Source organism: Nycticebus coucang, chromosome X (genome assembly GCF_027406575.1).
Source record: "Nycticebus coucang isolate mNycCou1 chromosome X, mNycCou1.pri, whole genome shotgun sequence".
NCBI classification, from domain to species: domain Eukaryota; kingdom Metazoa; phylum Chordata; class Mammalia; order Primates; family Lorisidae; genus Nycticebus; species Nycticebus coucang.
This window is the reverse complement of record NC_069804.1, coordinates 69357167-69381783: the sequence shown is the minus strand read 5'-3', so window position 1 is coordinate 69381783 and position 24617 is coordinate 69357167. Positions and strand designations below refer to the sequence as shown.

At 47.4% G+C, this 24617-nt stretch overlaps 1 protein-coding gene across 3 annotated transcripts; it reads left to right on the top strand.

Moving 5' to 3' along the window:
• The first annotated feature begins 1320 nt into the window (after window positions 1-1320).
• AMER1 (APC membrane recruitment protein 1) lies at window positions 1321-23391 on the top strand. Of its 3 annotated transcripts, none has more exons than XM_053581021.1 (2): window positions 1321-1441; window positions 13727-23391. In XM_053581021.1, the coding sequence occupies exon 2, from the start codon at window positions 13820-13822 to the stop codon at window positions 17219-17221; it is 3402 nt and encodes a 1133-aa protein (XP_053436996.1). In that variant the 5' UTR covers window positions 1321-1441; window positions 13727-13819; the 3' UTR covers window positions 17222-23391. The 3 variants fall into 3 exon arrangements, with proteins under 3 accessions (XP_053436996.1, XP_053436997.1, XP_053436998.1); XM_053581022.1 differs by lacking the exon at window positions 1321-1441 and adding an exon at window positions 1492-1543; XM_053581023.1 differs by lacking the exon at window positions 1321-1441 and adding an exon at window positions 1552-1607.
• Window positions 23392-24617: the final 1226 nt, after the last annotated feature.

The window sequence follows — 24617 nt, the reverse complement described above, 5'->3', positions numbered from 1 at the left end:
TCATGCAGAGGCAGCAATCCACCTCTTAACATTCCAGCAGTTGGATCTTTTCAAGACAAACAGTACCCAGTAGAGCAGAACACTCCTGCAATTCAATAAGCACATGCATTGTTTTCTAATTCTTCTCCCTATCCTCACAGAGTTATAGGGTTGGGCCTTCTGGATATTCTTGAGCTAGTGGTAAAACTGAATTCTTAGTTTCCTCAGCTCACCTAGCTCTGGCAGCCATAAATTCCATTTGATGTCCACAGGTTAGAGATCCAAGTTTGGGTGGACCCCTGCCACATTCCACACCTCACACATAGTAGCAGGAGGGCTGGTAGAGGCTGCTTTACTCTGTCCTCAACCTGACCTAGGCCTGGGTCCAGACAAGATTTTTCTCTAAATATCCACGGACAGGGGCCTGAACAAAGCCAGGTTCACAAAAGGCTGGGGGAAAGGTGTGGGGGGGAGGGCTTTGGAGACCCTCTGGAGATTCCTTCCATTGTTCTGTTGAAGATGGAAAATTTGGGTGAGGGTTAAACTATGGAAACAGGTATTTTCCCAGAGAAGAAAATGAAAGCAGTCATAGGTGGGTAAGAAGCCTGGGGTTCTGGATTCCTAATCTGCCTCTGGGTAACCTTGGGGAAGAGCCTTCCCTACTCTGGGCAGCAGCAGAATAACTTGTGGAAGTCGACCTTTATGGTCCCCAAGGGCTCTAGTGTGCCAGAGGTGGAAAAAACTGAAGCTGGAGCACTGCAGTTGGCTTTCCAGTCAGGTGAGCCTTCCTCTGGGTGGCCTCAGGGTGTGAATCTCCGGGCGCTGGCTGTAAGACAAAGGATGCGCTAGCTGAGGTGTTAAGGTGCTCTGCAGTGACCCCAGGATCCCCAACCTGTGTGTCAGATTTCTCCTTGCTGGCATTGAGTTCCAGGATAAACTGCTAGTGGCCGCCAAGGCACCGTAGCGCGAATGCACAGAGGCCACGGAAATGAGAGTGAGTGAAAATTGAAACCTAGCTCTAGGGATCCGGTGAGCCCCATCAGGCGGGATGAGCCCTGGGAGTAGAGGTGTAGCCATGCAGATGACCCGCTCATCGTGGGGGCGGGAGTGGGGAGTTGAAGCCAAGGGGTTCCACACCCTCTCCGCCTACTGCTGACTACACACCCGCACTTATTTGCATTTAAAGAGAAACAGGCCAAAAGAAACAGTGGGAGGGCCGTGGCATGCCTTCCCACAGTAGCGATTGGGTCACATGACTGCCAATCAGAGCGCAGACGCCCTACCCTTTGGCGGTGGAGTACTGCGGAGGGAGTTTGGCTGCCCAAAGCCTGAGGAAGGGGGGTCAGTGCAGGAGCTGACTGGAACCGCGGTGGCGGCGGTCGCACCCGCTGCAGCCGAGGCTCCAGCCCGGCCCAGGGCGGCGCAACAGACAATAACCGGGCTGAGAGCTTGACTGGGCCGGGTAAGCTTTACGCTCAGCCCGGAGCCTCCGCCTGCCTGTGGTCGGGTGCATTCCCGCGTGCTCCGCTCAGGTCGCCTGGAATAGGGCTTAAAGGCTGCACGGGTCAGTGGATCATAGTCTCAGCCGCTTTCCGCTTTGCCTTGGAACCCAATTTGCAGACTGTCTGGTGAGGGGCCCAGCGCCTGCGAGTCTCCTGGGCACAGACGACGGTAGCTGAGGGGGGATGGGGAGGGCCGGCAGGCTGGCGGACTAGCCGGGGCCATACCTCCGGGTTCTCTGGGAAGGGATGGGCCCACACGTGCTGCCGCGCGGTCTTAGGAAGGGCGCCGCCAGGCAGCAAGTACCCCAAGCGGTACATTTGTAGGCCGACAGCTGTGCAGCTTTGTTGTAGCACATTTGCTGGAACAGCTGTGTTACGCTGGTACAGTTCACCCTGGCGGCCCCGCTGCCCCTCCCCTCCCCTGAGCATTTCTAGCCTCTCCCTCCTCTCTGCATACTGAAGCCGGCGAGCTGGCTAGGGCTAGACGGAGTTTGTCTTTGGTATGGATTGGTATAGCTACACTGTCTGCCCCCTTCCCAGAAGAGCGCTTTTGGGCCTGTGGGCAGCCCAGTTCCCTTCGGAACCTTGGCCTTGTGGCCCCAACCAGCAGCGTACCACTCCTCCTGGGCCTCCAGGCACATCTGGCGCCCTCCCCCGCCGGCATGAGGGCTGGCAGCTAGAGCTTTTGCAGATCCTAGGGTTAGAGCTGCAAATGCAAGCTAGTTTTGTCTCCCCTCTCATCTCGTCTCCTTTTCCCTTGGAGGTCACTGGCAGAGTTTTCTCTCCAGCCTCCTGTTTAAAAATAGTGATAAGGATGGTGTTGTAGGGAGATTTCAGTGCCAAAGGCCGAAGGGGCCATGGTTGTAGTAGAAACGCACTGTTTCTGTGTGCAAGAGAGGTAATGAGCGAGGTTGCCAAACCCTATAACTTCTCCGTTACTTAAAATATGCAGCCCATTGGGTCACTGTTTGGTGCAGACACCTCTGACACTGATGACCACCCGAACACCGGACTTTGCCTAGGCTCCCCGGGTGGTGAGGGACTGTATCCGACAAACCCAGCACAGCCTAGGCATCCAGGTGACCCCTGGACTGGCCCTGCAGAGCTGGCCTCTGTTTGGCCAGGCTCGCCTTGACGTGGGCTGCAGGGTTAAGGAGAGCCTTGTCCCACACACAAATACCTCCCTCTGTGGCTCTGCCTGCCTGCTGCAGCAGTGGACATGGCCAGGGTGGAGGGCACTGCACTGTTGGACTGCCTGTCCCATGAACATTCCAGCGGAGTCCCCTCCCTCGGTGCAGCTCTCCTCCTTCAGCCCCACCCACAGCAGTCACTACCCTGGAGTGTGTCTCTGGTAAAAGGCTCTCTAGGCCTTTCTGAGGAACTGGAGAGAGGGAGCCATTGAGGGGCTTGGCAGACTCTTTTTGGATTTTGATCAACCTCTGAGGGTAGAAAGCCCTGTGGGCTCCAGGGCCCAGGCAAAGCCTGAGAACCTTTGAGAAAGGGCAGTGAGAGACAGTAAATCCTTCACTTAGGAGAAGACTAGCTGGGGAACTTTTTTGACACAAGCCAAGACCACGGATACCATACTACAATCACCTCTTCCCAGACTAACTAGGCCCCAACACAAACCCCTGCTTGCAGCTGGGCATCTCCAGCCCAGGGCTGGTCCTGCCCTCCTCTGCCTTGTCTCAGGCCAATAGCCACCTAATGTATCTGCTCTATATTACTCCCTTCCATATACCCAAACCCACTCAGCAGATACCTGTCCAAATCTTCTGTCCTTTTAGGCCCCAGTTCTTGACCTAACTTCTCCTTGGTGCCTTTCCTGCCTACCTCTTGCCATCCATGATGACCTCTTCTTTCTTGGAACTTCTCTAGGACTTCCTTCTTCTTCTGGGCATTTCAGGCTTAAATTATGAAAGGAGTTTAACTATAATTAAGTTTCTCTGCCTCTGCTTTTTCTCCTGATATTGTGGATGTCTGGATTCTCTTGGAATCCTTTAGAGGAGTAAATTAAACCTGGACCTCAGCCACAATCCTCTCAAAGCCTAACAGTGCAGAGTAGTTAATGATTGCTTTGGAAGGACTCCCTATCTTTGTAGGGTTTTTGAGAAGCCCTTGTTTAGCTTTCCAACTTGTATTTGTCCATCTTGTGCATCCATCTCACTGATCCATATGAAAGTGACTAGAGAAATGGTACTCAAATCTCAGATATTTACTGAGTATGCCTAATGAGGACAAAGAAAGTGAATGGATTGCAAGTACAAGAAGAAAACTTGTGATGTATCCCCTCAACAACAAGCTCAGGATTTGCATTGTTTCAGTGCAAGACTCGGCATATCTTTGGTTGCTAATTCATGAGCCCAGAGGCAAAGTGCACAGACAGATGAGAAATCTTTATAAGCAGGGGGATGATCCTGAGAAGCTTCTGGAAAGTACAGGTTTTTTAGGCAAAGGTAAAGAAAATTAGGAATGGAGGTAGGTGGGGGAGTGGCAGGCTGGATGAGCTAGGTGACTGAGTCTTCTTGGTGAGGTGGTATGGCTTAGAGGTAGAGAAGAGGTTGGGGCCCTGTGGTAGGGGTTCCCAAATGCTAGGCTGTGGAATGAGGATCTGATCCTTTTAGGGGAAGGGGGTGTCAAAGCATAGGGAATTGAAGTTTTGATATATTTTTGTGTAAAAATATGCTGTAATAGAAACAAGATCTTAGATAGAAATTGGAAGCATACTGCAAGTCAAGAAAGTAAGAGGTAAGGGGCCATTTTTTTTTTATTTGGGAAATAGAACTGGGGGCTGGCTGTCTCCAGTGGGAAGTTTCACTATTTCAGCCTCCTTTTTGCCTTGCAGAGGCAAGGGCAGGAAGGACAGGGAAGCTGGCCTAAATACCAATGTGGTGGGGCTAGGAAGTATTCTCTCTGCCTTTGGAAAACTCCTTCCTCTCAGCTGGACAGGCCTTCAGGGAGCACCAGTTTGGACCTCTATGCTTACAGATGAGAATATTGGGCCCTGAAAAGCAACAGGGACTTGCTTAAAGTCACACAGCTACATAGGGAAAGGCTGCTGCCTAAAGTACAGTGGCTTTTGCTTCTGTTCCATGGTATCCAGTGTCCTCTGTTCAAGTAGATCCCATTAGCCACCATCCTCATTTCACTTCCCACATTCCCTAAGAGGGAAGGGGGCTGACTTAACTTTGGGTCTCCATCTGGGAGCTCCTCTCCCCTTTCATTTCCCTTTTGCCTAATGATTCCCTCCTACTATAACAGAGGTGTTAAAATTTCCTCTATAACTATTACATTTATGCTCTTAGTGTGTAGAAAGAACTCTGCTCTACTAAAAAATAGCAGCAAGCCTGACAGGTCAGTCAGGAGTTGCTTGTAGAACTGAAGAGGGAGAGGGGGTTTCCAACTCCCTCACTTAACAGGCTACCTAAGGCTAGAAGAGGGAATGCCCAATGTTAAATCACATCAGTTTTCCTGCCTCAATCCAGTCCAGGCAGATAAACTGGTTGATAAAGATTAGGCCCTCCTTTGTCACTTGTTCCTGGGTCATCCATCTCACTACCTGGAAGTTCTTTCTCAGAACTAATCTGAGCCTCTTATGCTGCAGTTAAACCTTGCATTTGTGTATGTGTGTGTGTGTTCTTCTTCTTAAGAATCCATTGGAGATTTCATAGACATTAAATTCTCTCTCTGCCCCCAACTTATGTTCTCTGAATTAAATAATCTCAGAGTCTTTTATCTCCTCTGATTGGTCTTATTTTTCAAACCTGTACATGTGTACATGTGTATGAATGGCAGGGAAACCAGAACCAATGCAGAGGTGTAGGTGCTAGCCAAGTGAGGGTGCTTTGCTTCTCCCACATCTCTTTCTGCCATTAAGGGGAAAATAGACAAAGAAGGAAATGGGATGAGGGGGCTTGGTGGGGTCAAATGCCAGCATATTATTGCTGCAGGGCAAGATTGGCAAGAATTGCCATTCTTCAATCTGCATTTCTTATTGTGGAGCCTTCATTGCTTTCATCTCCTAACAGATTTTTTTCCTTTCTGCTGGGGTTCTAAGCATATATTAACCTTCCAATCTGCTCAGCAGCACGTTGCAGTCCTCCTTCACCAGCTCAGCCCTCCCTGCAAGGGGCTTTAGCTCTTCAGGGGTATGAGGGCTGAGCCGGCCAGTTCTGGGCCCCCTACTTTCTGGATATATTGGAAATATTCACAGACAAGGCCTACTACATTTTTAAAGAATAAAATGTTGGGAGTGCTGCAAGAAGTAAGTCTAGGCCACAGTGTACCTGGTCCTGAAGTGGCGGACTAGGCTCAACCAGCTAGGTACCCAGGCCTCCCAGCGAAGCACAGGACTCCTAAAGCTAACCCAGTGCCTCCTACCATGTCTCCTGATTCAGTAGCTACTAGAAAACTGAGCACAGGATCACCCCTCCCCCAGCTCTCAAGGCAGTCTGGAACAAATGGACTCCCTAAACAGTTTTTCATTTCTAGTTTTTCATCAAACTGATGTCCAGAATAAGGAAGAGATTTGTGTAAGGCTACACAGAAGTCCAAATGCTTCTTCAAAGTACACTTTCCTGATGTCCTCCCAAACCTCAATTTCCTCATTTAACCTCAAACAGGGCATGGTAACTATAGGGGAATGGATACCTAGGAAAGTCAGGGGTCTCCATTGTTCCTTTGTCCCAGATGCTCTTCCAAAGGCTTTCCTCAACTGTTACATCTGTTTCCCTGGGGTTACCTCCTCTCTTGTTTTTCATCTGAACCAACTGTGGAGTAGGGGATAGTGGCTGTCTGATCCCACCCTTGATGGGCTAATACTGACATAGAGGAAGCCTTTGCATGCATAGCACCCATATCAGATACATTTCTCTTTAAGAAGGTATCTTTTTTTTTTGTAGAGACAGAGTCTCACTTTATGGCCCTTGGTAGAGTGCCGTGGCCTCACACAGCTCACAGCAACCTCCAACTCCTGGGCTTAAGCGATTCTCTTGCCTCAGCCTCCCAAGTAGCTGGGACTACAGGCGCCCGCCACAACGCCCGGCTATTTTTTTTTTTGGTTGCAGTTTGGCCGGGGCCGGGTTTGAACCCGCCACCCTCAGCATATGGGGCCGGCGCCCTACCGACTGAGCCACAGGTGCCGCCCTTTAAGAAGGTATCTTAAAGAGAAGGGAGCCAGAGAGGGGAGTGATAAGTAGGTGGCTCCCAAAGCCCTTTTTGTTCAAAGTGAGCTGGGCATGAAGGGTAGGCAGCCTAAGGAGAAAGCTGGGGCACCATGAACAATCACAAGAAAAGACCCATTTCTAGGGAGAAGTGGTAGTTCCCAGACTGGAGAAGACTGTGTATTCGGGGCTGGGGCCAAGGGCAGACAAGTGAGCCGAGAAACCTGCAAGAAGCACTGCAGGGAAAGCAGGTCTTGGAGGTCAGACAAAGGGGTTTGGCCCTGATTCTGTAGGCAATGTGGAGTGATTTGTTAAGTAGAGGAGTGATGTTCTGAAATCTGGGTTGTGAAGAAAATGAATCTGGCAGAGGTGAGCAGGGTGGATCAGAGGGGAGAGAAAGAGGCAGAGGGAAGGATTTTGGTGTTGCGGCAAGGAGAGACTAGAGGGAAATCAGCTAAGAGGTTTGTGTTACCCCAGAGGATGAGGAGTGGCAGCTGAAGGGTTGGAGAGGAAGTTTCTGACTGCAAGTGGCCTCATCACAAGAGCCCTTTATTGAATATCTGTTTAGTGCCTAGTGATCAGTTTGCCTTTATGCTAATCATCTCTAATTCTTACCCTGATTCTGCATGATAGGTAGTATTTTCTTCATTTAACAGATAAGGCATTTGAGTCTCAGAGAGATTAGGCCACTTTCTCGAACAACACAGCCTGTAAGAGCTAAAGCTGGCATTGTTGTTCTGGCCAACAAACTCCAGCTAAATTAGAATTAAATTGAATTAGTTTTGTTTGAGCTCTTGCTATGTGCTAGATGTAGTGACTGTAAGATGAAGGAGGGTTCATTTGAGAGAGACAAATGGTCAGACTGAGGTTTGGCAGAATAAATTACATAAAGCTAAGTTGACAAACAAGTCAATTGAAGAGCTAGTGGGAGACAAGAGGAAGGGGAGAGAAGGCCCAGTTTGGGGTCTGTGCTGCATACATCTGGAATTGGTAAGATGCCTCCTGGAGAGGAGGTGCCCTTTGGCAGGAAGACTACAAGTTAGGGGAGTGGTGGCTCTGACAGCTACCTCTACAGTTCCATCAAAGGGATTAAAGTCAGGCATCCCTTATTCCAGTCCCTGAACAAACAGTTTTGAGAGCATGCATTTGCTGTGGGCTTTAAAATAGATCATTCAAGTTTCAGATCATCCCAGAGATCATCCTTTTTAAATAGCCCAAATTCTGCATCTTTGTCCACATTGGCAAGTTTCTATTTAAGCCTTTTTTGGACCCCTCAAACTTACCTCCTGAGGAAAAGAAGAATAGAGGGACGTGTTCTGTAGTTTGGGAAAAGTGGTGGTGGGAGTGTTGTTGATGAAAGCAGCCACAGGCTGTGTTGTCCACTCCTGGATTCTAAAGTGAGCAGGTTTTCTGGAATGTGCTGGGTGGGGCCTAAATAGTGTCAGCCAGTGAGGACTGGAAATAGTGCAGAGAAGGTCCAGCTGGGCTAGCACCATGTTGGGATTGAAGTGGGAGTTGATGGGTCTTGTGGGTGTGAGGGGAATCTTCACAATCCTTGTGCTCAGTCTTCTTTTGATTGGTAGCCCACACAGTACATCAGAATGACATGAAATTGGAACTCAAGAGGACTGGGAGCTAGAGTAGCTCTGTTACCATCTCACTGTATGATTTTGGATAAGTCTCTTTCCAAGCACAGTTTCCTTGTCTGTGACAAGAATTTACCATCCCCCACCAGACTGGAGAGTCTTTTGTGATCTGATAAATTCCTTGAGTGGGTGGAGGATATCTGTCAATTTGCATTTTCTTTGATGTTAGTACTTTTAAATGAGCTAGAATTTTTGATCTTTCTGGCCAGGGCTAAAGAAGCAGGGTAGTTATAAATCCCAGATAGTCTAGAGCCATTAGCTAGTAACTGACTCTTTTGGGTCCTTGAATTTCAAAAGTTGGCTAAGTGAGCAAGTAAAGCTTCCTGTGAGATGATCACACAGCCATATTCATTTAACATTTTGGGAAAATGGAGGCTCACCGAGATTTGGTGACTTACTCATAGAGCCCTGGAAAGCACCCTATTCAACCCTGAGTGGTGGTTTTACTGCTACAAATTGTCCAACCATAGTTTGAATAAAATATTAACAAAAATTAGTTGCTGTAATGTTTTGAGCTTCTGCTGTGTCATGCATTTTATTTGGTACTTTATATGCATTGGTTTTACTCCTTACAATAGCCTTAATAAATTGACACTGTTAAGAGGCTCATTTTACAGTTGAGGAAACTGAGGTATAAACCTATAAAATTAATTGTTGAATTTCCCTCAGCTGGGCAGAGCTGATTTCAGTGCAAAACTGGATAGATCTCTGGGGTGGGAAAGTGGATAGATTCCCCATCCTCACCACTCCTCCCTTACCTACTCTCCCCCTACAACATCTAGAAGGTCAGATGAGCCCAAAGTAGGCTTGCCTCCTAGAAGACTGTTTAGAACAGGACTGGTCAAGGCCATGCCTCTGGAGCTACTGCATAAATCCACACACTTCTCATTCTTCCTCTAAAATCAGCCTTTAAGTTAGCCAAGCTGGCCCCAGGAAACTGGTCCAGGAGCAGAATGTGCAAGTTTGAGGCTGCAGCTATCTTCTCTTCCCCTGGAAGGGTCTCTGGGGTAGGTTTGTGGCTGGTCTCCTGCCTGGTTTTGGGGTAGAGGGAGAAGGAAGAAGCTCTGACCTTGTAGCCAACCTTCCACTGGTCCCAGAATGGCCCAAAGCTGGCCCTGGGAACTGAGATGGCCTCAGTTCTTTGTGTTGCAACCTATTCCCTACCATCGTAACAGCAGCTGCAACAAACAGCCCTGACTGGGGACCACAGACTAGCTTAGGAGGGCTCCCTTAACCCCCAGTTCACCTGAAACTTAGCCACACTGGTTGAAAAACCAGAAGGTAGGGGGCCCTGTGCTTGGCAATGCCACTTTCTTGGCAGCAACCCTGAAAGAAGGCAGCCCCAGCCTAGGGGAGCTGCAAAGTATGTCACTTTTTGTTCCTTTTACTTTCTGCCCTACCTACATCTGGAGAGCACTTGTGGTCCTAAGTAAAAGCAGTATAACCTAGGAATGATAGCTTTCGAACCTGGGGTAGCAAGCAGTATGGAGAAGAGGCTTGTGCTGGAGTTAGTTAGGTAGGGGTTGGTTAAGGGGCTGCCAGCTATGGGAGATCCATGCTAACCTCCTACCCATTGTCCTGGAGTACAGAGGCAGAAACACTATGATGGTTGTGAGGGCTTTGAGCAGGACAAGACACGGAGGTAAGAGATGGCCTAGTTTCAAAGCTGGTCCTTGCCAACAAAGATGACCCTGAGCCTGCTTGGGAGGAGGGCCTGAACTAGGGGGAGAGAAACTCTGTCCTGTGGATATTGAAAGGGGTTTGTCTGTATACCCAGAGGTGAGACCAGGAGAGGTTAGGCCAAGTTTAATGAAAAGGGACAGAGACCCACTTGGGTAAAAATGGCACCTGGACTGAGGGTGGTTGGAGTCTTGTTTTTGTACTGTGTGTAGTGAGAGGAAGATTCCATAGCTTGCTGGAAGTTTTTGGTGGGCTAGGATCTTTTCAGGGTAACTCTTGGGACAGACCAGGTAGGCTTTTTGTTCTAAGGGAGGAAAAAGAAGGGTTTAAGCCCCTAACAGATATAACCCTGCCTATTTTACCCACCCCCAACACACACATACACATACAGAGGGCTTTTAAGCTTCTCTTAGCAGAGGACTTTGTATAGATCCATACATGTCTTTTTTTTTTTTTTTTTTATTGGGGATTCATTGAGGGTACAATAAGCCAGGTTACACTGATTGCAATTGTTAGGTAAAGTCCCTCTTGCAATCATGTCTTGCCCCCATAAAGTGTGACACACACCAAGGCCCCACCCCCCTCCTTTAAAATCTCCTCACACCTGCACTCTCCTTGGCCCTCAGCATGGGCCAAGGCAGCTAGTCCCTCAGCTCCCCATAGTGAAAAGCTTTCCCAAATAAGCACCTTTTTGCACATTGTCTGTAACTTCCTAAGAAACTGGGATCTGCTCTGGAAGGAGTAATAATAACAGTAATGGCAATCTTTCTCATTTGAACTGTACTTACAGCTTACAGAGTACTTTTTTGGTGCCTTTAATTGCGTCTAATTCTCACACCACTGCAGATGGACTGGGGAGGTAGGGGGATGGGTCGAGGAGCTGTTTTTGATCTCAAAACATCTCACGAGTACCTGAGCCTTAGTGGGCTACCTTGTACTGCTCAGGTTCCCTTGGCAGATGAGAGACTGGCAAGACTTGGACCCCAGTCATACACGCTATACACTGCATACACCTGTGGCTAGGAAGGGGGCAATATGGAGAGTGATTGGATGGGCTGGCCTCTATCCCCAAGGAGTACAGGAGCGAGGGAAAGTGGCAGCCCAAAGGGATTCCTTTGATACTGCATCAAAGTTCTGGAAAGTAGTCATCTTTGTAGTTCAGTTTACCTATTCCCAGGAGCTCCAGTTCCAAACCCAGCTGGACAAGTCAGGCTTTGATTCAAAAGGATGTCTAGGCTCATAAAGTCTGTCACTTTGCCCTTGGGTCTTCCTTGAGGCTCAGCCATACTTATTAGTCTCATACACCTTTTTTTCTAATTCACTACCATTTCCACTCCATGTGGCTTGACAGGGACCTCCTCAAGGCAGCTTTTCAGAGCCCAGTGGGTATTTTTCTGCCCTTCATTTACCTGGGGACATGTTAACAAGGTATAAAGTGTGATATTCCACAACTCAACTTAATAAATAACAGAGGTCTTCATACTTTTACATATCAGACTTTCTCTATTAGTCTAGGAACTCCCTAAAAGCAATGGCTGGGGGTCACCCCTTCTTGTTCTGCCCTTTAGGGCTGAATTCTGTAGAAGTTAATGAAATTTCACAAACAAGTCCACTACTGACTTCCCAAATTCCCCATCCCCAACACCATGATGATAACCCTGGCTGTAATTTTAAGGCTTAGTTGAAAACATCTATGCTGTGGAAAGTGGGGGATTCAGATAAATGATAAGGCACATATTCTCATCAGACCAGACCCTGGCTCAGAGAACTCTGGGTGATTGTGTGTGTGTGTTTATGAGTGGGAGGGAACACTATCTATCATGGGACTCTCAGTCACGGGCTGAGTTGGAATAGTGTGATGTCAAAATATATCACACAGAAAAAACCCTAACCTGAGAAAATTGCAATACAATTCTCTGCAGAGAAGGGATCACCTTTACTTTTTTTGATAACCAGCCATTATCTTTCTCTAATTTTAATATTCAGTTCTGTAGACTGCTTTTGATGAAAGCTTGGATTGCACTGATGATTCAAGTATCAACCCAAGCAAGGTAGCAGGCACAAAATTAGTGTTTGCAAGACAGGATTGGGGGCTCCAGGAGGGGCTCCTCTAATGAGATCAGAGGCTAGAGTGTGGCTGCCAGCCTCTCTCTACCCTCAGTGCTGGTCCATAGTCTTCTACTTCAGGTGAATGTGTGAGTCTTACTGCTGTGGCAATAAATCACAGGGCTGATGTGCTGTCTAGCTGCTCTCTGACCAATGCAGGATGTAGTAGTGCTTTCCTCATCCCTCCTCCTCCGTCTTTCCCTTCCTCTCCTTATTTCCCTCCCTCTTCTGCCTCTCATCTCTGGATCCTTTGTCTGCTGGTTTCTACTGTACAGAAAGGGGACACACTTTCCAAGGAGGGACCATTGTGTTTGAGCAGGCTGGTCACTGATCTGGCTGTTGACCAGCTATATTCACTAGAATATACCAGTTTTGGGGTGGGGGAAATGTGTTGGGGGTAGGTAGTGGTTAACTCTTCTTATTCCACTTCTGTTGGCATTTGAGTGTTTGGAGGATTGGGAGCCTAGACCAGAAAGATGTCGCTTGTACCAGGTTTATTTATTTAAATAACTATTAAGATCTTATCCCCCAGGACAGGAACAAGAATCATTGCAGGACAAGAATTCTTGGACAAGAATCATGTCCAACCTTTTTTTTTTTTTTTTCCTTTGTCATACATTGGAAGAATTGTCTCGGGCCACATATTAAATACATAAGTACTAACAAAAGCTGGTTAGCATAAAAATGTATGTGCATACTTTTCATGATTTCATGACACCACAAATAAGCAAAAAAAATCCTCACAAAATCATCATATAATGACCCACAGGTTGCACGTTGGGCACCCCTGAGTAGTGCCTTCAAGGAGTTCCCTTCTTAGGTAGCTAGATGGGGGCCAGAATAACCAGCTGAAGAGAGTAAAGGGGAAACATGCATCCTGGTTCTAAAGTGGAATATGGGGGTTCCAGTTGCTGAGGGCAACATTAAAATCTCTTTCTAACAGGTCAATAGAGTCTGACCTAGATCTACCCCTTTCATAACCTTTATGAAGGAGATGTATTTATTGTCCTCTTGGATGATGGATGATAAATCCCAGAGACTTACTTTCCTGAGGCCCCTACATCATCTTAGCAGGTCCTGGATTGCAGCCCTCTGTGGGTCCATGAGGTTCCTACTCTGGGGTTCTGAAGGTCTGAGCCTGGTATTGCAGGCAATTTAGCAAGCTTGTAAACAGGAGGTGAATGTTCAGGTCTACTTCTCTTCCCAGCCCCAGGAAAAATGTCAGTGATAGCCCAGGCTAATGTGAAATTGAGTCCTGAATCCACTAAAACCCAGTGAGGACTTAGTGGGCCATTTTGTTAGATGATTATCAAACATTCTGTGTCGTTACAGCCAACCTCCCTCTTGCCTTTCTTGCTTCTCTCTATTCCCACTCCTTTTGATAACTGATAATCCCTCTTGCAGCCAGTAGTGCTATGGACCTTTCACACATCTGTGGGTCCCCTTGCCCAGTGCTCCCCTGAGTTGAGGGTGGCCTGAACAGCTAAGCATATGGAGTGGGTTAAAGTTTTTCTGGCGTTCTTTCTTTCTATTACTTTCTTTCTAGTTCTGTTCAAGTCTGAGACTACAGACACCTGTGAAAACAAACCCAGGCTGGATGCTTGCTCACTAGTATCTGTCTCTTTGTCTTTGTCTCTCTCATCTCCTACAGACTCCACTGTGATGCTTCATGATTGATGATGTTCAGCCTAGAAGCCCAAGGCTGCATTTCCAGCTGAACTGTATGTGAGTAGTCCCCATCACTATGGAGACCCCAAAGGATGAAACTACTCAGGTTAAAGGAGCTACAGCCTTTGGGGAGACCTATGATCAAGGGGCAGAGAAAGAAACCAAGAACAAGGCAGCTGAGGTAACAGAAGGACCAATGTCAGAACCACTCTCCTCTGGCCCAGGTAGGCTGAAGAAAACTGCCATGAAACTCTTTGGTGGCAAGAAAGGTATCTGTACTCTGCCTAGTTTCTTTGGTGGAGGACGAAGCAAAGGTTCTGGGAAAGGCAGCTCCAAAAAAGTTCTCAATAAGAGCAAGACCCATGAAGGCCTGAGTGAAGCAGCTCATGGCTCTGAAGATGTTGAAAGTGAAGGAACCAGCTTCTCCCTAACTTTGCCTGAGTTACTCTGCCAATTTCCCAGTTCCCAGAGTATCCATGGGGCTTTGGAGAGAGGCTCCAGATACAAAATGTCTATGGCTGGAGTCACAGAGAAAGCTGGGGCTGAGAAGGTTCCATTTTTGCCCAAGCCAAAGAAAGGCCTAAAAGGCTTTTTTAGCAGTATCCGGCGTCACCGGAAAAGTAAGGTTGCTGGGGCTGAGCAAAGTGATCCAGAGGCCAAGGGGCCTGAGGAGGCCAGAGCTAGGCCTCATGAACATGTGAGCTCAGCCTCTCAGGTGCTCCATGCTGATGAGATCTTCCAAACCTCTCAAAAGGAAAATATCAAACCTCAAAATGTCCATGGGCCAAAAGATTCTCCAGCACCAGAGCCTTCTCCACCGGGTACTGAGAAAATAGCCTGTAAAGATCCAGAAAATCCCACAGTGGGCTTTGCCTCAGCACTCATGCAACCCAAGCCTGCCCCTGAAGCCAATACCCAAGAGGAGCCCCATATCCGAGAAACAGGGGAGAAAGTGGTAGCAAAAGAGGTAAATCAACCCAACTGCCCTGTGGGGGACCAGCTGAGCCTCCTGTTTGGTGATGTCACATCCCTGAAAAGCTTTGACTCACTGACAGGTTGTGGTGACATTATAGCGGAACAGGACATGGACAGTATGACAGATAGCATGGCTTCTGGGGGCCAGAGGGCCAACCGAGATGGGACCAAGCGAAGTTCTTGCCTGGTGACCTACCAAGGAGGTGGGGAGGAGATGGCCTTGCCAGATGATGAGGAGGAGGAAGAAGAGGAAGAACAGGAGGTGGAATTAGGGGAGGAAGAGGCTAAGGAGGAAGAGGAAGAAGAAGATAATTACTTAGAATATATTTGGGCAAGTGCCCAAATGTACCCAAGGCACAATCTGAACCTGAGCTATCATCGCACCACATCCCCAGGCCACTATGGCTACATGCTCCTTGACCCAGTTAGGTCTTATCCTAGCCTATCCCCTGGGGAACTTTTGACTCCTCAGAGTGACCAGCAAGAGTCTGCCCCCAATAGTGATGAAGGTTACTATGACTCCACTACACCTGCATTTGAAGATGATTCAGGTGAGGCCCTAGGACTTGTTCACAGGGATTGCCTACCCAGAGACAGCTACAGCGGAGATGCCCTATATGAGTTCTATGAGCCAGATGATAGTCTTGAGAACTCCCCTCCTGGGGATGACTGCCTTTATGACCTCCATGGCCACAGCTCTGACATATTTGACCCCTTCTTGAACTTTGAGCCCCTTTCTTCCTCCCGGCCACCTGGGGCAATGGAGACAGAGGAAGAACGACTAGTGACTATCCAGAAACAGTTATTGTATTGGGAGCTCTGTCAGGAGCAGCTTGAAGCCCAAGAGGCATGTGCCCGAGAGGCTCATGCCTGGGAGGCCCACACCAGGGAGGCCTATACCAGAGAGGATCATGCCAGGGAGGCCTATACCAGAGAGGCCCACACTCGGGAAGCTCATTCCAAGGAAGCCTGGACACGAGAAGCCCAAGCCCAAGATGCTTGTGCTCTAGAGGCTCAAGTCCAAGAGGCCCAGACCTGGCAGGAAAAGCCTGTGTTGGAGTATCAGATGAGGCCATTGGGCCCATCAGTGATGGGCCTAGTGGCAGGGGCATCAGGGGCCTCTCATATTTCCCACCGACGAACCACCTCAGCTTTTCTCACCACTGCAAACAGTGAGCCAGACTGGAGGGACTTCCGTCCTCTGGAGAAACGTTTTGAGGGAACCTGCTCCAAGAAAGATCAAAGTACTTGCCTGATACAGCTCTTCCAGAGTGATGCTATGTTTGAGCCAGACATGCAAGAAGCAAATTTTGGAGGATCTCCCAGGAAGGCCTACCCTACTTACCCACCCCCTGAAGAGCCAGAGGAAGAGGAGGTTGAGAAGGAAGGAAATGCCACTGTGAGTTTCTCACAGGCCTTGGTGGAGTTCACCAGCAATGGGAACGTCTTCTCCAGTATATCTTGCAGCTCTGACTCTGACTCATCCTTCACTCAAAACCTCCCTGAGCTGCCCCCCATGGTGACTTTTGACATTGCTGATGTGGAACGGGATGGGGAAGGCAAGTGTGAGGACAGCCATGAATTCCACAATGATGAAGACCTTGCAACTTCCTTGGAAGCCTTCGAGCTGGGCTACTTCCACAAACACACCTTCAGCAACTACCATAGTCGATTCTACCAAGGCCTGCCCTGGGGTGTGAGAAGCCTTCCTCGATACTTGGGACTTTCTGGTATGCACCCTAGGCCTCCACCTGCCGCCATGGCCCTCAGTAGAAGGAGCCGGTCCCTTGACACTGCAGAGACCCTGGAGTTAGAGCTCTCTAATTCCTACTTGGTGCAGGGCTACCTGGAGTCTGATGAACTTCAAGCACAGCAAGAAAATTCAGATGAAGAAAAGGAAGGAGAATGGGGCCGAGATAGTCCATTATCCCTTTATACTGAACCCCCAGGGGTCTATGATTGGCCTTCCTGGGCTCCCTGTTCTTTTCCACTGGGGCCAGGCCCTGCCTGGATAAGCCCTGACCAGATGGATGGGCCTTCCAGTCAGTCTCCATATGGGCAGGCAACCTGTTGTGTACCTTCTGTGGCCATGTCAGTGTCACTGTCATTGTCAGGGCCAAAGCCAAGAGTATCTGGGGAACCTGGGCCTCAGCTAGCTTGGCCTTCGCACCTACCCCTGCCCAAAGGTTCATGCAATAACCTCCAGCCACAGGCCTCCCAGACCATGAGAGCCAGACCTCGAGATATGCTGATGCCTATTGAGGAGCCAAGTTGCTCTTCTAGTTCTGGAGGCTTCAGCTCTAGCCCTCTGTCACAGGCCAAGCCTGTTGGTATCACCCATGGCATTCCTCAGCTGTCCAGGGTCCAGCTTGTGCCCTCCCAGCCTCTGCCCATTTGTTACAGACCTTCCAGCCTTGACCTGTCAAAGGAGAGGGCTAAGCAAGGTGTCTCTCTCCCCACCAGCTACTCCTCCACAGCTGTGAATGGAAACCTAGCCAAGTAGTCATCATTAATTCCAGAGTAGGGGCATGGGGCCTGAGTGTGTGAATGGATATCAGAGGTTGGGCAGAGGGGTGGGGGTTGTGGGTTGAAAATGCTTTTGGCCTAGGAAAATTCCTATGATTTTTCACCTTTGTTTTCTCACTTTCTTCTGCCATCTATGGCCACATTCAACTCAAGTACATCTGTCCAGGGAGGCAGTGGGTTCTGCTATTGTTGCTGCACTCTGGTTTTTACTTTTAGGGTTTCTTCTTGTGACCCACACAGGGTTTGGGATGCTGTAATTTTGTGCCTACTCCAATTGCCGAGTTAGTGATTTTATATATATAGGGGTGTGTGTGTGTGTATCTATCTATCTATGTATTCATGCATCTGTGGCACAGGCTGAACTCTTAGCACCCCGTGCCCCTTCCCTCCAGTAAATGATGAACCACTGATGAGTAGCCAAGTTTGGACTGCCTCCCACAGGGGGACAGGTGGTTTGTTTGCTGTTAGCAGTGTGAAATTGTGGTACAGATCCTTCATAACCCCATTCCTTTCAGCCTTGGCATAGTTGCTACCATTATATTAAATGATTATAAGCTGTTCATTCCAGCTAACTATCCTTAGGATCAAGTAGTACATGTTTCACTAGCGATTGCTGTGGATCTTAACATCATAACAAGATGGGGTGCCTTTTAACCTGACCTTCCTTCCATAGCTTAAGTTGAAGACAAAACTACTAATCCCCTTAGTGTAATAATTAAATTTGTTCTGTTGAAAACAAAAATCAAAAGGTTCTGTTATGAACACTGCCATAGAGTCTTGAGCTCCGGAATGATAGGATTTATTTTTTCCTTCTTCCTCTCTTAAGACTGTGACTGCCTGAGCTGTTTTTGAATTTTTGTTCTTCTTTTTTCTAAAAAAGTTATAATCTCATCAAAAGAAACACAGTTTTTTAAAGGAAGAGAAGCCACCAAATTAGGCTTGGCTATAGGGGTTGGGGTTTTTGCAGGATGCAGATAAAGGATAAAAAAAGAAGTTCCATTATCCCAGCCAGCAAAAGAAGGAATTTCAGAGTTCATGGAACTCGAAATAACCCAGATTCTTAGAAGGGAAAACTGCCTTCCAACCCAACCTCCCATTCCATCACTGTAAAGAGACTCTAGGCTTGCAGTCCTGAGAAAGGATACCAAAGGCATCTCAGCTGCTGTTCTGGTCTCTCTAAAGAGATTTCATCTTCCACTTAGCCTAGTCCTTAGCATCGTCAAGGGACCAGGCTTCTTGAGTGGAAAGACTGACCTGCCCTCACTCTGCCAAACTTTAGGATTCTAATTCCCATGGCAGTTGCAGCCCTTCCTGAAATGAATGGCACCCTCCCTTCTGTATCCATGTAGTTTTCATGTTAAACTAGGTTGGAAATACTGGTGAAGAGCTTGCTGTCAGGAAGATATCACAACAGGCCAATCTTGCCAGGCTCAGCCTCTTATTAATCACTTGCACAAGAGGATTCCTTTTCAATTTCTTTATTGAAGATAAACATTCTTGCCTGGTTGCGTTGACCCAAATCATAATTCTTTCTCCCCCAGCCTACATGCATCTCTATTTTTTTTGAGAGAAGAAGTCAACAGTGCTCTTGCCATTTTTGATGTGTGTCAATTTACCTTTGGAACAGATGCTGTTGGCCCTCTGAGTCAAGGTGACTTTGTGGGTAAACTGTTCCTTGGCCAGGGGATGTATCCATACTGGTCTTTGTAATCATTTCTCAGATTGAGGTTGGCCAAGTGCCTTTCCCTACAAAGAGCATATATGGCTGCACCCCTAGAATCACCACATGAGTTTGTGTGGCACCAATATCTGCCCTAAGGGACCAAGATCAGCTCTCCAGGCTGACTTTAGCTACATCATGGAGAAATGTATCCAGGAAGACCCTCTACCTCAAGCACAGCATTTCAGGATAGAAGTACCTAAATTCCAACCATATGGCCTCTTTCAAAGCTGCTCTGGAATGGTGGGGTTGAAATTGGTCTGGCTGCTTGGCAGGAAGTAAACATTCACTAAATGCCTTTACATCAGGGGAAACCCCATATTTTCTGTCTTCCTTCAGGCAGCTTGAGATCCTGTCTGCATGTGGACTGTGCCCACCACAGCAGGCAGTAGAGCCATCACCAGCCTCCAGAGCTTGTTGGAGAGGGCCACCACTCTATCTGTTAAGAGGAAGAAAAAGTGGTTAACTTTTGGGCAAGGGCTGAAGGCTGCCCTCAGAGTCATGAGGGAAGCATGAGGTACTAACTCTAAGGGGAGCTGTCATAGCCCTGACATGCCTATCTGGACTTTGGAAGGTCACACACCACAGACTAGGGCCTGGGACTGAGTGGGAGTTCATGGCTTGGACAGCATTGCTTCCTGCAAGTCCTGTCACTACCTCAATCAGTCCAGGACAGGATCCTCACCAACAGAAGTGGGACAGTCAGGATACATGGCTGCAGAAGTAGGCTTCTTTGAGTCTTGAGAGCTGAGTAAGTTTATGGCTGAACCCCAGCTTCACCATATAGAACAGTGGTTCTTAACCTTTCTAATGCTGCAACCCTTTAATACAGTTCCTCACGTTGTGGTGACCCCCAACCATAAAATTATTTTTGAGGCAATGAAAATAATTTTATGGTTGGGGGTCACCATAACCTGAGAAACTGTACTAAAGGGTCGCGGGATTACAGAGGTTGAGAACCACTGCTATAGAAGGAAGGAAGGCTGAAGACACATGGTAAGGGCAGCACAGGATGACACTAGGAAAGCCAAACATTAGGCATCTCTCCAAACACAGGTCAATGCTGGCTTGGCTGACATCCAAATATGCCCCAGACTACTAAAGTTGTCACTGTCATGTCCACCACTTCTAGGCTGTGACCATTTGAACACCATGTCTTCATTGGAAGGACCTGAGATAATGCTTTTGGATGTGACTTCAAGTGAAGATGTGACTCGAGAGGAGTTAGCTGCCCTCATCTAGCTACCCAATTGGCTTATCTAGTGCCAGACAGCTCTGATCCTGAGAATTCCTGGATGAAACTGGCCCTTAGCAGGGGTTGGGGGGGAGTCCAGTGAATGTGGATAGTGAAGGCCACTTAGCAGGCTTCTCCCAGGGTTGGAATGCCCGTTTCTTGGTGCTTTAGAGTATCCAAGGAAGCCCTGCCTTGGGGCCCACTTAGAGCCATCCCTTCTATCTGGCCTCAGTGTGGGTACCATGCCACAAGCCTCCCAAGATAAAGGCTTTAATAAACACCAATCTCCCTCCCTTCTCAGTGCTATACCAAGGAGGGAAGTTGCTTCTGACACCCAGGAGGCTAGGTGAGTGCCCCTCATCCTGTTTCCATTAACTTTCCCACTTGTACCAATGCCACTGCCTCACCTACCCTTAGGCCCCAGGTTTAGTTGCTAAAGGGTGGAAGGGGGGGTTAACAGGGAGACTTCAAGTTTACCCATGGGTATGTTGCATTCATATTGTTTATATATATATATATATATATACACACACACACACATATACATATATATCAATTATTTTTGTATTTGCATTTTATATTCATGGACAATATGCTTATCACTCATTCTTTTCTGATTTATTTTTAACTGGTGCTGCTTTAAGCAAAACAAAGATGACACAAAAATCATTGCTGCTAGTGCACAGAGCTGACATCTCAACTGCCTAGGTCCCCCCCACTTTTTCCTCTTCCGCACTCTTGCTGTATACCACTGTCTGTTCTTTCCTCCCATGACAGGGACAGCAGAAGTTTCCCAGGTACCAAAGGCAGATGCCAGGTAACTCTAGTGTGTGAAAACTGGTAGATAGCATGTTATTTTCTGGCTTTATGTTTTTCCTTTTGTACCTTTACTTCCCTGTGTGTTTTTTTCTTCTTTATGTTCTGTGCTTTTGTTTTGAAACCAGAGTGCCCATGTTGTACTATTGTCATTTTGAGTTTCTTCAAAGGAGCATTTTGGGGATATTCTCCACTCACTGGAAAGTTGCAGCATTTCAGCCATGCCCTTTTTTTCCCAAGAAGCTAGGGGAGACAGATGGCAATGATACTTGAACCATTAGAAATTGACCATCTCTTTGAGGAAACCCTTATGTAGGCCTTTCCAGGAGCTCAATTGATTGTGACATTTTCCCAGAAGAGAGTTTGGATACCTCCTTAACCCCTCTTGCTGCCTTAGGGGAATTTCTCTTCTTAACACCATTCCTCTTCCCCACCTTGTTCCATCCATACATGTGGATGGTACTCTGGGGAACAGTGTATCCTGACCCCTACTTTTTCATCCTATAGTCACTCCAAAGAAAATCCACATGGCATGTATTTGTGTGAGAGCTGGGTCTATTGAGAGGCAGAACTTATTGTTATTAGAATTGTTACTATTAGTGCTTATTTTCTCTCCTGTATATGGGGGTAGTGTGTGGGGTAATAAAACAGGAATGTATATTTAGGTCACGTTAAATAAAATGGCTGGGGGAGCAAGGGATGAAATTAGGAACTGCAGTACATTCCATCCTGGGTGTAAGAGTTCATTCTCTACCAGTGTAGGAAGAGGATCATGGTCCCATGCTTGAGACATAGAATTGCCTGGGTTATCACTTCTCCACTCTTGCCTCTCACTAACATCTGGATATTTCAATGGACTGTATGATTGTAATAACATACTTCTTTTGCTTAATGCTAATAAACTTCTGCGTTCAAGAGGGACCCCTCCCCACCAGTCACTAAACTGCATTCTCATGGTTTGTTCCATAGCAGCTTGCCTGTGACTCATCATTGTTGGATTTTCCCTTGAAGGAAAATTAAGAAATGGAGGGTGGGGGTTGGATGGGGAACCTAGCAAGAGAAGCAGAAAAACGACCTAAAGCTGAAAGAGAAAACTTTAATTCTTCACCCATGTCATCTGCATCCCAGTCAGATGCTCTGTTGGTAAAGTCTCCATCACACCTTCTATATCCTGAGACCTGACCCTGAAATCCCTGTGTGCTGCTAAGGGCTGGCTAACACTTCTGAAATTAGCTTTAGTTTCTACAAGTGTGCTGCCCTCCCCACCAACCAAGAGACAGGTGTTAGTCCCTGTTCTGATGTCTCATTCCAAACATTGTGTCTAATGGTAGGCTACTGGCCAGGTAGATGCCTTCCCCACTTATTTGGCTGGGGGATGGTTTGGGGGAGGTGGATTCTTCCCTTTATTGCAAGGCATCTTAGGGCATCAGAAGTATGCCACAACAATCACTGAGTAATCTTGGGGTCATGTGCTGATTTCCAGGTTTGTCCTATACTAGGCAGGAATAACTTGCCACTTTCTGTTACCTACACAAACATCTACCTATGTTACCAACTAGGAGAAGGTGATTGTGCTCATGGCCTTAGTTTCTCTAGTCCAGACTCTTACCCTTGGCTCCTGGCAAACAAGGGCATCTGGTGCCTGCTGTGCGGACAGCTCTGAGTTCTTCCTAATTGTCATCACCAAGCAATGCAGAACACCTGAAATAACCACTACTTGAAAGTGCTGTAGGTGGGGTTATCATGGACACAATTGGGGGGGTAGTACCTGGGACCCCTTTCTAAGGCTAGCAAAGAAGGTTGGTGGCCCCTAAGACCTCATGAATCAAGCAAAGCTAGTTAAAAGCAAATTATCAAGAGAGAAAAGAGAACCTCATGGGAAGAGTTGATATTTCATTGAAATAAATTTCATTTAAATTGTGTTGTCTGTTCTGGGCTTTCCAGGGAGGGAAGGGGAAGGCATGGTTGCTAAAGGAGTTTTTGGAGTAAGACCTTCAGGGAAGGCCCATCATGTCTCATTACATCCATGGGAAATTCATGAAGGTGGTGGAATCAGGGAGGGCTGCATTTCTGCCCTAATTTTTGTCCTTCATTAATCATGTAGGCCTTGAAAAAATATTTTTTTGGGGTAGAGATTTGACTAGACTAATTCCCAGATATAAATCAGAAGACTGGGCTACTTCAAATGACCCATAGAACTTTTTCAGCTACCTAAGGCTAGAACTCCCTGCCCCTGATTTTCACTCAGGTAGCCTAGGGCAGTGTTCTTCTATCACTATTTTTGGTTTTACCCACATGACACTGGTACATTGCAACTGCTGGACAAAATGAGTGGTAAGAGCTCTTCCCATTCTTCCCTGGCAGATGTTTTCCTTTGCTGTGCCTGCCCCACCCTGGGAGTCCTTTGCAGTGTTTTGGGACCTCCTAAGACCTTTTTTTTTTAAATCAAGAAACTCACTTTTGTCAGCTCCAATGCTATTCCATGGTTTGCTTGAAGGCCAGGATAGTGTCTAGGAAGTGGGCTGCCTTTGCTCCCAGTGATCATTTAGAGTAGATGTAAACTAAACAGATAGGGGAGCTTCAGGAAAGCCCTCTTGGAACTGCTGTGGAAAGCTACTAGGTTCCCACTGCCCCAGTCCCAAGGATGTTGATTGGCTTCAGACCCTATTGATCATGTTCTTTCCTGTATGGATAATTCCTAGGCTGAGCTGGGCTGCATGGCCTCTTTGAGCCAGATCTAGGAACTAAAAGCAAGTGACTTAAGGGCATCAGTTACTAGTTGGAAAACTCCTTTGATCTTCCTTTATCTTCTAAATATGCCTAAGAAGCAGGTGGACAGAGCAGGTGATTTCATGTCCATTTTATAGATGAGTAAATGAAGGCATGGTTAAGTAGTTACTTGCTCATGGTTATATAAAACACTGACTACAAGTCAGGGTGGGAAAGAAGTTGGGGGCAGGCTGAGGTGGAAGAACTGGTGAAAGGGAAAGTTTATGGTTAATAATTCTTCAAGCGCAGGATGAATAATATCATTGATATGTGTGAGGCCTATCTCTGTCTTTTCAGATGAGAAAACTGAGCATAAAACCCTTGCCAAAACTCATGCAGCCAGCTCACTGGACTCCAAACTGTGCTTTTCTCACTGCACTTATAGTGAAGCTTCTGGTCAGCTTAATTTAAGGAGTGACACTCAGCAATGTCCCAAGCCTCAGGTCAGAGTGTCCTAAAGCTAAAAGGGACCTCTGGCTGCCTCCCTATTCCACTGGGCTCAGCCCAAACTCCCTACTCCATGCCTGGATTAGCATAACAGGGGCTGAAGCCCTTGTAAGCTCATGGTAAGACTCCCTTCTCCCACTCTCACCCACAGCCTTGGATCTCAGAGAATTGTTCCCAGCCAGGTGGGCCCAACCCCTCTCCCACTTAAACCTGCTAATAAACTGCCTGAGAAAGATGATGAATGTAATAGAGTGAGTCAATAGACATGAACACTTAAATAACTGGAGAATGGGCCTCCCTCCTGCCACTAAGACCTTCACCATCAATTGGAGCACTGCCTCACGAAGATTTACTTAGTTATAAATGACTTAATAGCCACAATGGGAA